This window comes from Castor canadensis, chromosome 1 (genome assembly GCF_047511655.1).
Source record: "Castor canadensis chromosome 1, mCasCan1.hap1v2, whole genome shotgun sequence".
In the NCBI taxonomy this organism is placed as follows: Eukaryota; Metazoa; Chordata; class Mammalia; order Rodentia; family Castoridae; genus Castor; species Castor canadensis.
In genome coordinates this window covers 190,285,475-190,299,739 of record NC_133386.1, presented here as the reverse complement: position 1 = coordinate 190,299,739, position 14,265 = coordinate 190,285,475, and the positions used below count along the sequence as shown (strand labels likewise).

The window sequence follows — 14,265 nt, the reverse complement described above, 5'->3', positions numbered from 1 at the left end:
AATGATATACTATTTCATGTCTCCCCAGTATATAATGTAGGGGGCTCACAGCATCATTTATCTCATTCTTGTCATGTCCACTTTGGGGAATTTTTATACAGGGCATATAAAGTTACATTTCCCTTCACAAGTAATAAATATTTGTTACAGGATACTTTGAGACAATAAAAAATATTTTTCATCAAAAATTAATCATGGTGTTTGATTCTGTCAGGGTGACCTTTTTCAAGGCATATGATTCAATTTAACAGTGTACATCAAAGGTCTTCACATTCTCAAAGAAAATTCACTGTTGTAAATGATTTTAAAAGGCAATCAGAAGTGTAGTTGAATATTTCAGTGTGGCTGTTTACCATAGTGTTATTTATAAGAGTTAAAATTAGAAATAATTTAAAATGGCTAGCTATGTTATAGTACATCCAAAGAGAAAATATTTTATACATATCTAAAATGAAACTTTTGATGACTGAACCAGATAGCATAAGAACTAAGAAATCTTGTGAACTTTACTTGCACTCCTTGTGTCCCTTCAGTTTAGACTCAGTAACATTCTGAATGCAAGAGTCAAAACCCAGCCTTAGTCTCTATTCCTCACCAGTTTCATTGTCCTGATCCAGAAAGTCTTCATGGCCTTCTTCACTTTAGCATTTCTCAGGGAGTAGATGACAGGGTTGAGGAGTGGAGTTATCATTGTGTAGAACACAGCCACCATCTTGTCAATGGACGTAGTGTTAGAAGGCCTCAGATAGAAGAAGACACATGGTGCAAAGAATAACACAACAACAGTGAAGTGGGACCCACACATGGAGAGGGCCTTGCGCTGCCCTTCAGAGCTCTGAGTTCTCAGATGGAACAAAATGACCACATAGGATGCTAGGAGAATCAAAAAACTGATCAAGGTCAGGGTTCCCCCATTGATAACAATCAGCAAACCAATGAGGAAGGTATCTGAGCAGGCAAGTTTAAACAGAGGAAGTACATCACAGAAATAGTGGTTGATGACATTGGGGCCACAGAAGGGCAAGTGGAAAATGAGAAGGATTTGGGCAAGAGAATGCATAAAGCCTCCTGTCCATGCTGTTCCCAGGAGGACAGCACACACCTGCCGTTTCATGATGCTTGTGTAGTGCAGGGGTTTGCAGATGGCTACATAGCAGTCATACGCCATCACTGTGAGCAGGAACATCTCAGTGCCACCAAAGAAATGGAAGAAGAAAACCTGTGTGATGCAACCCCACAGGGATATGGATTTCCTTTCAGCCAGCAGGTCTGAGATGAGTTTGGGAGCTGTAGTGGAGGAGTAGCAGATCTCCACGAAGGACAGGTAACTGAGAAAGAAGTACATGGGGGAACCAAGACTTCTGCTGATTATGACAATGAGAACAATGAGGAAATTCCCCACTATAATTGCTGTGTACAAGAGCAGAAATATCACAAAGCAAATTTTCTGCAACTTCTGGTTGGGCGAAAGTCTTAGAAAAATGAACTCAGTCACATTATGTAAATTAGCCATGAGGTTACCACTAAGAGACAGCAATTTTGGTGGTGCGCTCTGAAAAGATACAAAACAAAGGTTTCTTCATCGAATAGGTACATTCAATAAAATTCTTTGCATATCTGAGATTCTGGTGAGCTAGATTGAAAGATGAGTAATGTGTAGAAGGAAGAACATGCAAGCTCAAAACATTGTGTGTTGCTAGAGATAGGAGATTGTGTGTTCTCTAGACAGGAGAAATGCAAGCATACAGCTATAGAGGGAGACTAATAGCAGGTCATGAAAGCCTGTTACAGATTTTGGGTTTTATCCTGAAGCCAATTGGGAATTATCAAGAGTTTTTTCAATTGGAAAGTAAATCACTTTTTATGGAGCACATAGACCAGTGAAAACAGACCAGAGAGTGCTGACATACTAAAAATTAAGTCCCCTTGTTCAAAATATGAGATAGGCAGGATAGTTTACTGTTCCACATTAGAGTCCTTTCTGTTGCCTTTGAAAGATTTTAATAGTCTTTCACCTGTAACTTTCCTTCATTGGTCTTCTCCTTGTTTCTTTTCTATCCTTGGTTTGCAGTGTTTGGAACATTTCCACATCCCTTTCAGTGTTTTCAGAAGAGACATACCTGGTGTACCAACCTTGACACTCATCACCACTAAGAGGACCACAAAGTTGATTATAGATAGGGTCTGTGATCTTATTTCTGTTTTCCTAATTCTTGCCTTGTACACTTGGTTACTTGATGACTATGTCCCTTTCCATCCACCTCAATTAATTTACAATTCTCCACTTTATTATCTCTCTAATTTTCTCTAGTCTTATGCCCCCAGGGACAACAAAGCTCCAACATCCCTCTATGAGTAATGAGTGCCCATTACTCATGCTCTGACTCATCCTTCCCAACAGCCTAGCCTTCTAACACTTCAGGGTATCACTCAGACTTCCCAGTGGCAAAGTTAAGACTATTCAAGTCCATGGTGGACTTTGCCCAAGACAGTTCAGGTGTGTTTATTAACCCAGCTTCTCATATAGTGAGAGTCTGAGGTAACTGCCTCAGAGACAGATGATTTCTACTCATACCATAAAGTTTTCTTCCTTCAGTGATCTGATAATATATGATGGTTAAAAACCACTATGAGTCTGAGGGAAGTTATAATTACAGAAATGAAAGAGCAGAGACCAACCCTAAATTCTTAGATCACTGTAGAATTCTACTAAGAAGCCATTCATGGAAGAAAGCATTGTTAAGAGTTCAGACTACCTGGTGGGCCCTAGTGTTTTCCCATCTCTATGACATCTAGAAAGTTCTTAAATCTTTCAGAAACTTAAGGTTCAAAACGTAACATGCAGATAATACCTACTTCACAGGTAGATGCTATAAATCCCGATTTCAAGCTTGTCCCACGATAAGTTAAATTCATGTCCTATGAATCTTTGAGTTCCTCTCAGCGATAGGAAGTTCATGTCCCCAAAACATAGGCCCTCACACCCAGTGGTCTTCTTCTTTAAGTACGTTTTGGAATCACAACACTTACCATGCTGATTTATAGTTGTTTTTTATGGCTGTCTGACCCACTGCAGTATGAACTTCCTTAGGGAATAGATCGTCTTACCTCTCCATCTCCAGTGCATACCAAGTGACTGACATGAAATAACATTTAGCGAATATTAATAGAATAAGTGAACCATGGATTCTAACTTCACTAGCCTTAGCACAGTATTTGACACATTGCAGGTATTCAATAAATATTAAAAGAACAAAGGTCCCCAACATCTGATACCACACCTTATCCTTCCCTGTGTCCCACCTAGGGCCTGGCACAGTGCTTACCTCTAAGACTCATGAAAGTGCACTTTATGACATGACCTGATCCTCATACCACCATTCCCTTTACTTTCAAAATGGAACCAGTCATCATATGCAAAAGATGCCCATGGTTAGCACACAAAACCCACTCCAGTTTTCTGTGACATTGCTGTTCTCACCATCTTACCTTTTTTGTTCTGAGCACAGAGATGCAAATAAGTCTTGGAGAACAGCCCTGGGTTCATGCAAGTTTCCCAATTAACCAATGGAGAAGGTTAGTCCAATCTACAAAACCGACCCTTGTGTAGGTGGCATGGAAAGATGGAGCATCTGATCCTCTTGCAGACTTAGACTTGAGAATATGGAGACTGAGGCACTGAGATCTCAAATCCACCAATTTCAAAACAAAAGCAAAGTAGACTTGCCTCCCAGATGATCCTCAGAGAAGTGAGAACTCAAGAATCTCTGCCTGAAATTTACACTGTTTATGTGACAGCAGGGGAGAAGGCATGATCAAGTGAGAGGAGGGTCCCCAAGGATCTGCTCCCTTGCCCCCTCCCAAATCAGGTGGAATATCCCATGAGAAGTAGGACCTCAATGTAGAAAACATCTTAACGTTTTCAATCTGAAATGTGAACAATTCAATTCACCCAGTGTTCATAGTGCACTTACCTGCATGGAAATGAGACCTCTCCTGCTCATGATGAACATAATTGTGTGGCTTTATAAAAATGAAACTATTCATATGTGTACTCTGAAGATTCAGGGCCTCAAGTGTCAGGAAACTGAAACAGCACATCTCCTTGCCAATGGTAAAGAAGAGGCATAGATCAGTGGCTCTCAATCAAGGATGATTCCCAGAGGACTTTAGGTAATGTCTGGAGGCGTTATCCATTATTTAACCTGCTTGGGGAGAGAAGATGCCACTGACATTAAGGAGGTAGAGGCCAGGGATGTTGTGAAATGTCCTGCAAGACACAGGACAGTCTGATATTGCAATGAATTATCTGAGACAAAGGTTCATGGAGCTGCTGTTGAGATACCCTGGTATAGATGAAAGGAAATTTGTCCTGAATTATGATCATTGCAATTGGGTATTGATTACTTTGGAGTTAATTATACTGCTTTGACTACACTTGTACATGTTTTAAATATCCTATGATGAAATGTTTTCCAAGTGTCAGAACACTTTTTAAAATGAAATGTGCTCCAGGCACAGGTGACTCATGCCTGCAATCATAGCTACTTAGAGGCTAAGATTGGGAGAATTTCTGTTCCAGGCCATCCTGAGCAAAAAAGTTTGTGAGACCCCATCTCAACTGTAAAAGAGGGGCATGGTGGTACACACTTGTCATCCCAGCTATGGCAGACTATTGTAGAGCAAAAAGGGCTGGAGGTGTAGCTCAAGTACTACAGTACCTGTGTAGCAGCTGTGAAGCCCTGAGTTCAAACCTCGGTACTTCCAAAAAAAAAACAAAAAAGAAATGTGCTCTGTGGCAGTGCTAGGCACAAGTATTAACGGTTTGGATGAGATGCTATAATTTTCAAATAATGATTAATAAGGAACTATGATGATATGATGACACACACTAAGGTTTAAGAAAATGTTTGGCACTGAATAAACTATTATTCTGTATATAGAAATAAACACAAGGAAGATTAGGGAAAAATTACATAAGAGTGTCAAATATTTAAATACAACATATGTATTCTGTAATGTTTCCTATTGTAGTTAAGTTTATATGAAATTCAGCAGAAAAATAATCTTAAGTTAAGATTACTTTATTTGCTCCTCTACAGTGAACACATCAAACAATTTCAGATTTTACGTTTCCTTCCCTTTCCCTATTCCTCCTGTCCAAGTTCTCCCCTTAGCGTGTGACCCATGTCCAATAATATTACCGCATTTGCTTTAGATCTAAAGTCCACATATGAGAGAGAACATATGATTTTTGGTTTTCTGAGCTGAACTTTGCTTAAGATGATGTTCACCAGTTCCATCCATTTACTTACGAATGACAAAATTTCATTCTTCTTTGTGGTTGAGTAAAATTCCATTGTGTATAAACACCACATTTTCTTCTTTTAAAATTTCTTTTATTCATATGTGCATACAATGTTTGGGTCATTTCTCCCCCCTTTCTCCCACCCCTCCCTTTCCTAAGCCCCCTCTCTCTCCCCTGCTACCCCCTCACTACCAGGCAGAAACTATTCTGCCCTTATCTCTAATTTTGTTGAAGAGAGAGTATAAGCAATAATAGGAAGGAACAAGGGTTTTTGCTAGTTGAGATAAGGATAGCTATACAGGGAGTTGACTTGCATTGATTTCCTGTGCATGTGTGTTACCTTCTAAGTTAATTCTTCTTGAACAAACCTTTTCTCTAGTTCCTGGTTCCCTTCTCCTATTGGCCTCAATTGTTTTAAATTATCTGCTTTAGTTTCTCTGCATTGAGAGCAACAAATGCTATCTAGTTTTTTAGGTGTCTTACCTATCCTCATACCTCTCTTGTGTGCTCTCGTTTTATCATGTGATCAAAGTCCAATCCCCTTGTTGTGTTTGCCCTTGATCTAATCTCCACATATGAGGGAGAACAAATGATTTTTTGTCTTTTGGGCCAGGCTACCTCACTCACAATGATGTTCTGCAATTACATCCATTTACCAGGGAATGACAACATTTCGTTCTTCTTCATGGCTGCATAAAATTACATTGTGTATAAATACCACATTTTTGTAATCCATTCATCAGTGGTGGAGCATCTTGGCTGTTCCCATAATTTGGCTATTGTGAATAGTGCTGCAATAAACCTGGGTGTGCAGGTGCCTCTGGAGTAACCCATGTCACATTCTTTTGGGCATATCCCCAAGAGTGGCATTCCTGGATCAAATGGTAGATCAATGTTTAGATTTTTAAGTAGCCTTCAAATTTCTTTCCAGAGTGGTTGTACTAGTTTATATTCCCACCAGCAGTGTATAAGGATTCCTTTTTCCCCACATCCTTACCAACAACTGTTGTTGGTGGTGTTTCTAATGATAGCTATTCTAACAGGGGTGAGGTGGAATCTTAGTGTGGTTTTGATTTACATTTCCTTAACAGCTAGAGATGGTGACCATTTTTTCATGTGATTTTTGGCCATTTGAATTTCTTCTTTTTTAAATTAATTAATTTATTTTTATTATTCATATGTGGGTACAATGCTTGGGTAATTTCTCCTGCCTGCCCCCATCCCCACCCTTACCACCCCACACCCTCTCTTTCTCCCTCACCCCGTCGATACCTGGCAGAAACTCTTTTGCCCCTATCTCTAATTTTGCTGAAGAGAGAGTATAAGCAATAATAGGAAGGAACAAGGATTTAGGCTAGTTGAGATAAGGATAACTATACAGGGAGTTGACTCACATTAATTTCCAGTGCATGTGTGTTACCTTCTAGGTTTTTGATCGAACTTTTTCTCTACTTCCTGATCCCCTCTTCCTATTGGCCTTGGTTGCTTTTAAGGTATCTGCTTTAGTTTCTCTGTGCTGAGGTCAACAAATGCTAACTAATTTTTAGGTGTCTTACCCATCCTCAAATCTCCCTTGTATGCTCTCGATTTTATCATGTGTTCATAGGCCAATCCCCATGATGTGTTTGCCCTTGATCTAATGTCCACATATGAGGGAGAACATATGATTTTTGGTCTTTTGGGCCAGGCTAACCTCACTCAGAATGATGTTCTCCAATTCCATCCATTTACCAGTGAAGGATAAAATTTCATTCTTCTTCAGGGCTGCATAAAATTCCATTGTGTATAGATACCACATTATCTTGATCCATTAGTCAGTAGTGGGACATCTTGGCTGTTCCCATAACTTGGCTATTGTGAATAGTGCTGCAATAAACATGGGTGTACAGATGCCTCTGAAGTAACCTTTTGGGTATATCCCCAAGAGTGGTATTGCTGGACCAAATGGTAGATCTATGTTTAGATTTTTAATTAGCCTCTAAATTTTTTTTCAGAGTGGTTGTACTAGTTTACATTCCCACCAACAGTGTAAAAGGGTTCCTTTTTCCCTGCATTCTTGCCAACACCTGTTATTGTTGGTGTTGCTAATGATGGCTATTCTAACAGGGGTAAGGTGGAATCTTAGTGTGGTTTTAATTTGCATTTCCTTTATTGCTAGAGATGTTGAGCATTTTTTCATGTGTTTTTTTGCCATTTGAATTTCTTCTTTAGAGAAAGTTCTGTTTAGTTCACTTGCCCATTTCCTTATTGGTTCATTAGTTTTGGGTGAATTTAGTTTTTTAAGTTCCCTATATGTTCTGGTTGCCAGCCCTTTGTCTGATGTGAAGCTGGCAAATATTTTCTCCCACTCTGTGGGGGTTCTCTTCAGCTTAGAGACCATTTCTTTTGATGAACAGAAGTTTTTTAGTTTTATGAGGTCCCATTTATCTATGCTATCTCTTAGTTGGTGTGCTTCTGGGATTCCATTGAGAAAGTTCTTACCGATACCTACTAACTCCAGAGTATTTCCTACTCTTTCCTGTGTTAACTTTAGAGTTTGGGGACTGATATTAAGATCCTTGATCCATTTTGAGTTAATATTGGTATAGGGTGATATACATGGATCTAGTTTCAATTTTTTGCAGACTACTAACCTGTTTTCCCAACAGTTTTTGTAGAAGAGGCTTCTTTTTCTCCATCATATATTGTCCAAAATAAGTTGGTTATAGTTGTGTGGCTTCATATCCAAGTCCTCTATTCTGTTCCACTGGTCTTCATGTCTGTTTTTGTGCCAGTACCATGCTGTTTTTATTGTTATTGCTTTGTAACATAGTTTGAAGTCAGGTATCGTGATACCTCCAGCAATGTCTTTTGACTGAGTATTGCCTTGGCTATTCATGGCCTCTTGTGTTTCCATATAAATTTAACAGTAGATTTTTCCATCTCTTTAATGAATGTCATTGGAATTTTGATGGGAATTGCATTAAACATGTAGATTACTTTTGGGAGTATAGACATTTTTACTATGTTGATTCTACCAATCCATGAGCATCAGAGTTCTCTCCACTTTCTATAGTCTTCCTCAATCTCTTTCTTCAGAAGTTTATAGTTTTCCTTGTAGAGGCCATTCACATCCCTTGTTAGGTTTACACCTAGGTATTTGATTTTTTTTTTGAGGCTATTGTAGATGGAATTGTTTTCATATATTCTTTTTCAGTTTGTTCATTATTAGTGTATAGAAATGCTAATTATTTTTCTATGTTGATTTTATATCCTACCTTTTTATAGCTGTTGATGGTGTCTACGAGCTTCTGGTAGAGTTTTTTTTTGATCTTTAAGGTGTAGGATCATGTCGTCTCCAAATAGGGATATTTTGACAGTTTCTTTACCTATTTGTATTCCTTTTATTCCTTCTTCTTGCCTAATTGCTCTGGCTAGGAATTCCAGTACTATGTTGAATAGGAGTGGAGATAGTGGGCAACCTTCTCTAGTTCCTGATTTTAGAGGGAATGGTTCAGTTTTTCTCCATTAAATATAATGCTGGCTGTAGGTTTGTCATATATAGCTTTTATAATGTTTAGGTACTTTCCTTCTATTCCTTGTTTTCTTAGAGCTTTTATCATGAAATGGTGTTGGATCTTATCAAAGGCTTTTTCTGCATCTATTGAGATCATCAAATGGTTTTTTTCTGTGCTTCTGTTTATGTGGTTTATTACATTTATTGATTTTCATTTGTTGAACCACCCCTACATTCCTGGGATTAAGCCTACTTGGTCATGGTGAATAATCCTTTTGATGTGTGGTTGAATTCGGTTTGCCATTATTTTGTTGTGGATTTTTCCACCAATGTTCATTAAGGAGTTTGACCTATAGTTCTCCTTTTTGGAGGTGTCTTGGCCTGGTTTGGAGATGAGTGTATTACTGGCTTCATAAAATGTGTTAGGCACTTTCTATTTCATGGAACAGTCTAAGGAGGGTTGGTATCAGTTCTTCTTTAAAGGTCTGCTTGAATTCAGCAGAGAATCCATCAGGTCCTGGACTTTTCTTTTTGGGAAGACTCTTGATTGCTGCTTCAATTTCATTTTGTGTTATAGATCTATTCAGGTGATTAATATCCTCTTTGTTCAGTTTTGGATGATCATATATATATATATATAGAAATCTGTACATTTCTTTAAGATATTCAAATTTATTTGAATATAGGTTCTCAAAGTAGTCTCTGATGATTTCCTGGAATTCCATGCTGTTTGATGTTATTTCCCCTTTTGCATTCCTGATTCTACTAATTTGGGTTTTTTCTCTTCCTCTTTTTACTCAGGTTTACCAGGGGTCTGTCGATCTTGTTTATTTTTTCAAAGCACCAACCTTTTGTTTCATTAAATCTTTGTATGTTTTTTTTTGGTTTCAATTTCGTTGATTTCAGCTCTTATTTTATTATGTCTCTCCTATTTGTTTTGGGATTTTCTTTTTTTTTTTCTAGGAGTTTGAGATGTATCATTAGGTCATTGATTTGGGATCTTTCAGTGTTTTTAATATATGCACTCAAGCTATAAACTTTCCTCTCAGGACTGCCGTTGCTGTGTCCCATAGGTTCTGGTAGGTTGTGTTTTCATTTTCATTGACTTCCAGAAACTTTTAATTTCCTCTTTTATTTCATCAATGACCCATTGTTCATTAAGTAATGAGTTATTCAGTTTCAAGCTGTTTGCATATTTTTTGTCTTTGCTTTTGTTGTTGAGTTCTACTTTTACTGCATTGTGATCAGATAGAATGCTTGATATAATTTCTATTTTCTTATATTTGCTGAGGCTTGCTTTGTGCCCTAGGATATGATCTATTTTGGAGAAGGTTCCATGGGCTGCTGAGAAGAATGTATATTGTGTAGAAGTTGGATGAAATGTTCTGTAGACATCAAGAAGGTACATTTGATCTATTGTATATTTTAGATCTTGGATATCTTTATTGATTTTTTGTTTGGGTGACCTATCTATTGATGATAATGGGGTGTTAAAATCTCCCACAACCACTGTGTTGGAGTTAATATATGCTTTTAGGTCTTTCAGGGTATGTTTGTTGAAATTGGGTACATATAAGTTGATATTTATTATTTCATTTTAGTCTACATCCCCCTTTATTTGAAATGAATGTCCTTCTTTATCTCATTTGATCAATGTAGATTTGAAGTCTACTTTGTAAGAGGTAAGTATTGCTACTCCTGCCTGTTTTCAGGGGCCATTGGCTTGGTAAATCTCTTCCAGTCTTTCATCCTAAGCCTATGCTTATTTCTGTCAGTGAGATGGGTCTCCTGTAAGCAACAAATTGTTGGGTCTTCCTTTTAATCCTTTTTGTCAAGCGGTGCCTTTTGATGGGTGAATTAATTCTGTTAACATTAAGTGTTAGTACTGATAGGTATGTGGTGATTCCTGTCATTTAGTTATCTTAGTTGTTTGAAGGCTTGATTGTGTGTACCTAGGTTGAGGTTGCTTTCTACTTTCTTGCTTTTTCTTTTCCTGTGGTTTGGTGCTGCCTGTCTTTTCATGGTTATGTTGGGTTTCACTTTCTGTGTGCAGAATCCCTTGAAGAATGTTTTGTAGTGGTGGCTTTGTGGTCACATGTTGCTTTAGTTTCTGCTTATCATGGAAGACTTTTGTGGCTACATCTATTTTGAATGATAGTTTTGCTGGGTAGAGTATCCTGGGGTTGAAATTATTTTCAATCAGTGCCCGGGAGATCTCTCTCCAAGCTCTTCTTGCATTTAATGTTACGATTGGCATGTCTGCTGTGATTTTGATGGGTTTGCCTTTGTATGTTATTTGTTTTTTCTCTCTTCCAGCCTTCAATATTCTTTCACTAGTTTCTGAACTTGATGTTTTAGTGATAATATGTTGTGGGGTAGTTCTATTTTGGTCTGGTCTGTTTGGTGTCCTGGAGGCATCTTGCATCTCTATGGTAATATCTTTCTCTAGATTTGGGAAATTTTCTGTTATTATTTTGTTGAATATATTACGCATTCCCTTTGCTTGCCCCTCTTCTCCTTCTTCAATGCCTATGATTCTCAGGTTGGGTCTTTTGATGGAGTTGGTGAGTTCTTCCATTTTCTTTTTACAATTCTTGAGTTGTTTAACTAATAGTTCTTCGGTTTTTCCTTTAATTACCATTTCATCTTCGAATTCTGAGATTCTGTCTTCTGTTTGTTCTATTCTGCTGGATTGGTCTCTTTTTTTTTTTTGCAGTTGTGTTTCATTCTTCTTTCTGAGGTTTTCCATAGCCTGGGTCATTTCCTCTTTAATGTTGTCTATTTTTGTCCTGAATTCATTTATCTCTTTATTAATCATGTTATTTATTTCACTTTGGTGTTTAAACAGTGCTTCCATGGTTTCCTTTATTTCTTCTTTTGCTTTTTCAAATTCTCTATTTTTGTTGTCTTGGAATTTCTTTAGTGGCTCCTGTATATTTTTGTTGACCATATCCAGTATCATCTCTATAAAATTCTCATTGAGTACCTGTAGTATTTCTTCTTTTAGATTATTCTTCTGGGCTTCATTGACATAGTTTATCTTCGTTTTGTTGGAGTCTGGATCTGAGTATCTATTTTCTTCATTTCCCTCTGGTTCCTGTACTAATTTTTTGCTGTGGGGAAGCTGGTTTCTCTGTTTTTTCTGTCTTCCCGTCATTGCCCTTGGTGTTGTTATTGTCCCTGTATGGTGTGCAATTAAGTATATTCTGGCTTGTAATAATAACAGTAGTGATATTTAGAATGGAAGGGTGAGAGGAGATGGAAAGCGAAGAAGTTAAAGGAAAAGGGAAAAACAAATAAACAAGTAGAAAGAAAACAAAGCAAAGAAACAAACAAAAAGTTTCAAAGATATAAACAGGGAGAGACAGTGTACTATTCAACCGCAAGCTGAAAATGCATTAGAAAGACAGAGAGAGGAATGAAAATAATAAATAAAGAAAAAAATAAACATAAAAATAAAAAATAAATAAATGAAAAAAAAAATAAAAATAATCCCTAAGTTCAAATGCAATTTTGGTGTTCGTCCCTCAGCTTCAGTCCTGGGGATGGTTCCTTAGATGTTGTTCTATAGTTGTCTCATCAAAGGGGAAAAATAACATGAACCAAAAGCACATAAAACAAAACAAAACAAGAACCCACAAAGTGTCCCAAGTTCTAATGCAATACAGTTTCAGTAAGTTTTTCATCATGCAGGTGAAGTTTGGTTGTTGTCTCATTTAAGGTAGGGAGAGAGAAAAAAAGAAAGAGTCTGGAGACAGTTCTGTGAATGGTATCTGCAGCTGTGGCTTGCCTGCCTGCTGCTGTCAGCCTGCTGTTTCTGGAGGCTTTATTTATGCAGCTTTCTGGGGTGAGCTTAACACTCACCTGGCCCCACAGGCTTTGTTTACTCAGAGTTCTCCTGTGTGCGAGCCTCTGCTACAAGATTTCCCCTTTCCAAGCACACTGGGGGAGGTGACATTGCATCCGCTTTCTCTGGCCTGCATGTTTATTTACAGCTCATGTGGGAAGTGGGTCTTCCCCTCTATCCTGTGGAATTTTCCTCTCACCATCGCTTTTACAAGTTTTTCCACTCCTGATTACTAGGTAGTGCTGCTGTTCCTGCTGGCTGGCATGTTTGTTTACAGCTCATGTGGGAAGTGGGTCTTCCCCCTCTCCTGTGGAGTTTTCCTCCCTCTGTGACTCTAACAAGCTTCCCACTCCTGGTTGCTGGGTGTGTGCTGCTGCTCTTGCCATCTCCGGCCCAGCTTGTTTATTTACAGTTCCGGGCGTGATTCACTTCCCCTCCTCTTTGGCATTCAGGGTGACCCACCCTCTTTGCTACATGTCTTTATTGTTGTTATTGCTTATTACTCAGTTTCTCTTTATTTTCCCTGGGTGGGGGTCAGTTTGTCCAGGGGGCTATGCTGCTCTGGTCCAGGGTTGTCTGTGGGAGTACCATATACTGCTTAGCTCACCTTGTGGTCTGTGTCTTCCCAAGCCGTCTGGGTGATGGTGTTTGGTGGTAGCCTTGGGGCCCTCTTGATTTAGCCATTTAATGTGAAGCGGAGGTGTGGAGGGGTCAAAGTTTTGCTTCTTCTTGGTGGTTTTGTCTGTAAGGTGTATATCCACAGTCTCTCTGAGATTTTGCTTTAGGAGGCACGCTTTCTGTTTCCTCCCTCTAGTCGTCATCTTGGAATCTCCAAATTTCTTCTTTTGAGAAAGTTCTGATTAGTTCCCTTGCCCACTTCTTTGTTGGCTCATAATTTTGGGAGAGCTTTGTTTTTTGAGTTCCCCATATATTGTGGTTATCAGGCCTTTGTCTGGTGTATAGCTGGCAAATATTTTCTCCTACTCTGTGGGTGGTCTCCTCGGTTTAGAGACCATTTCTTTTGTTGAGCAGAAGCTTTTTAGTTTTATGAAGCCCCATTTATCTATGCTATCTCTTAGTTGCTGAGCTGCTGGAGTTCATTGAGAAAGTCCTTGAGTATACCTGTTAGTTCCAAAGTATTTCCTACTCTTTCCTGACCCAACTTTAGAGTTTGTGATCTGATATTAAGATCCTTGATCCATTTTCAGTTAATATTGGTATAGGTTGATATACATGGATCTAGTTTCAGTTTTTTGCAGACTGCTAACAAGTTTTCGCAACAGTTTTTGTAGAAGAGGCTGCTTTTTCTCCATCGTAAATTTTTAGCGCCTTTGTCAAAGACAAGTTGGTTATAGTTGTGTGTCTTTACATCTGGGTCCTCTGTTCTGTTCCACTGGTCATCATGTCCGTTTTTGTGCCAGTACCATGCTGTTTTTATTGTTATTGCTTTGTAATATAGTTTGAAGTCAGGTATCGTGATACCTCCAGCATTGTTCTTTTGACTGAGTATTGCCTTGGCTATTCGTGGCCTCTTGTGTTTCCGTATAAATTTAATGGTAGATTTTTCAATCTCTTTAGTGAATGTCATTGGAATTTTGATGGGAATTGCATTAA

The 14,265-nt window shown here is 38.4% G+C and overlaps 1 protein-coding gene across 1 annotated transcript; it reads right to left on the bottom strand.

Moving 5' to 3' along the window:
• Positions 1 to 577: 577 nt before the first annotated feature.
• Positions 578 to 1,513, bottom strand: LOC109678805 (olfactory receptor 4X2-like). Its single transcript, XM_074054905.1, has one exon. It carries the CDS (start codon positions 1,511 to 1,513, stop codon positions 578 to 580), a length of 936 nt encoding a protein of 311 aa, XP_073911006.1.
• Between the last annotated feature and the right edge of the window lie 12,752 nt (positions 1,514 to 14,265).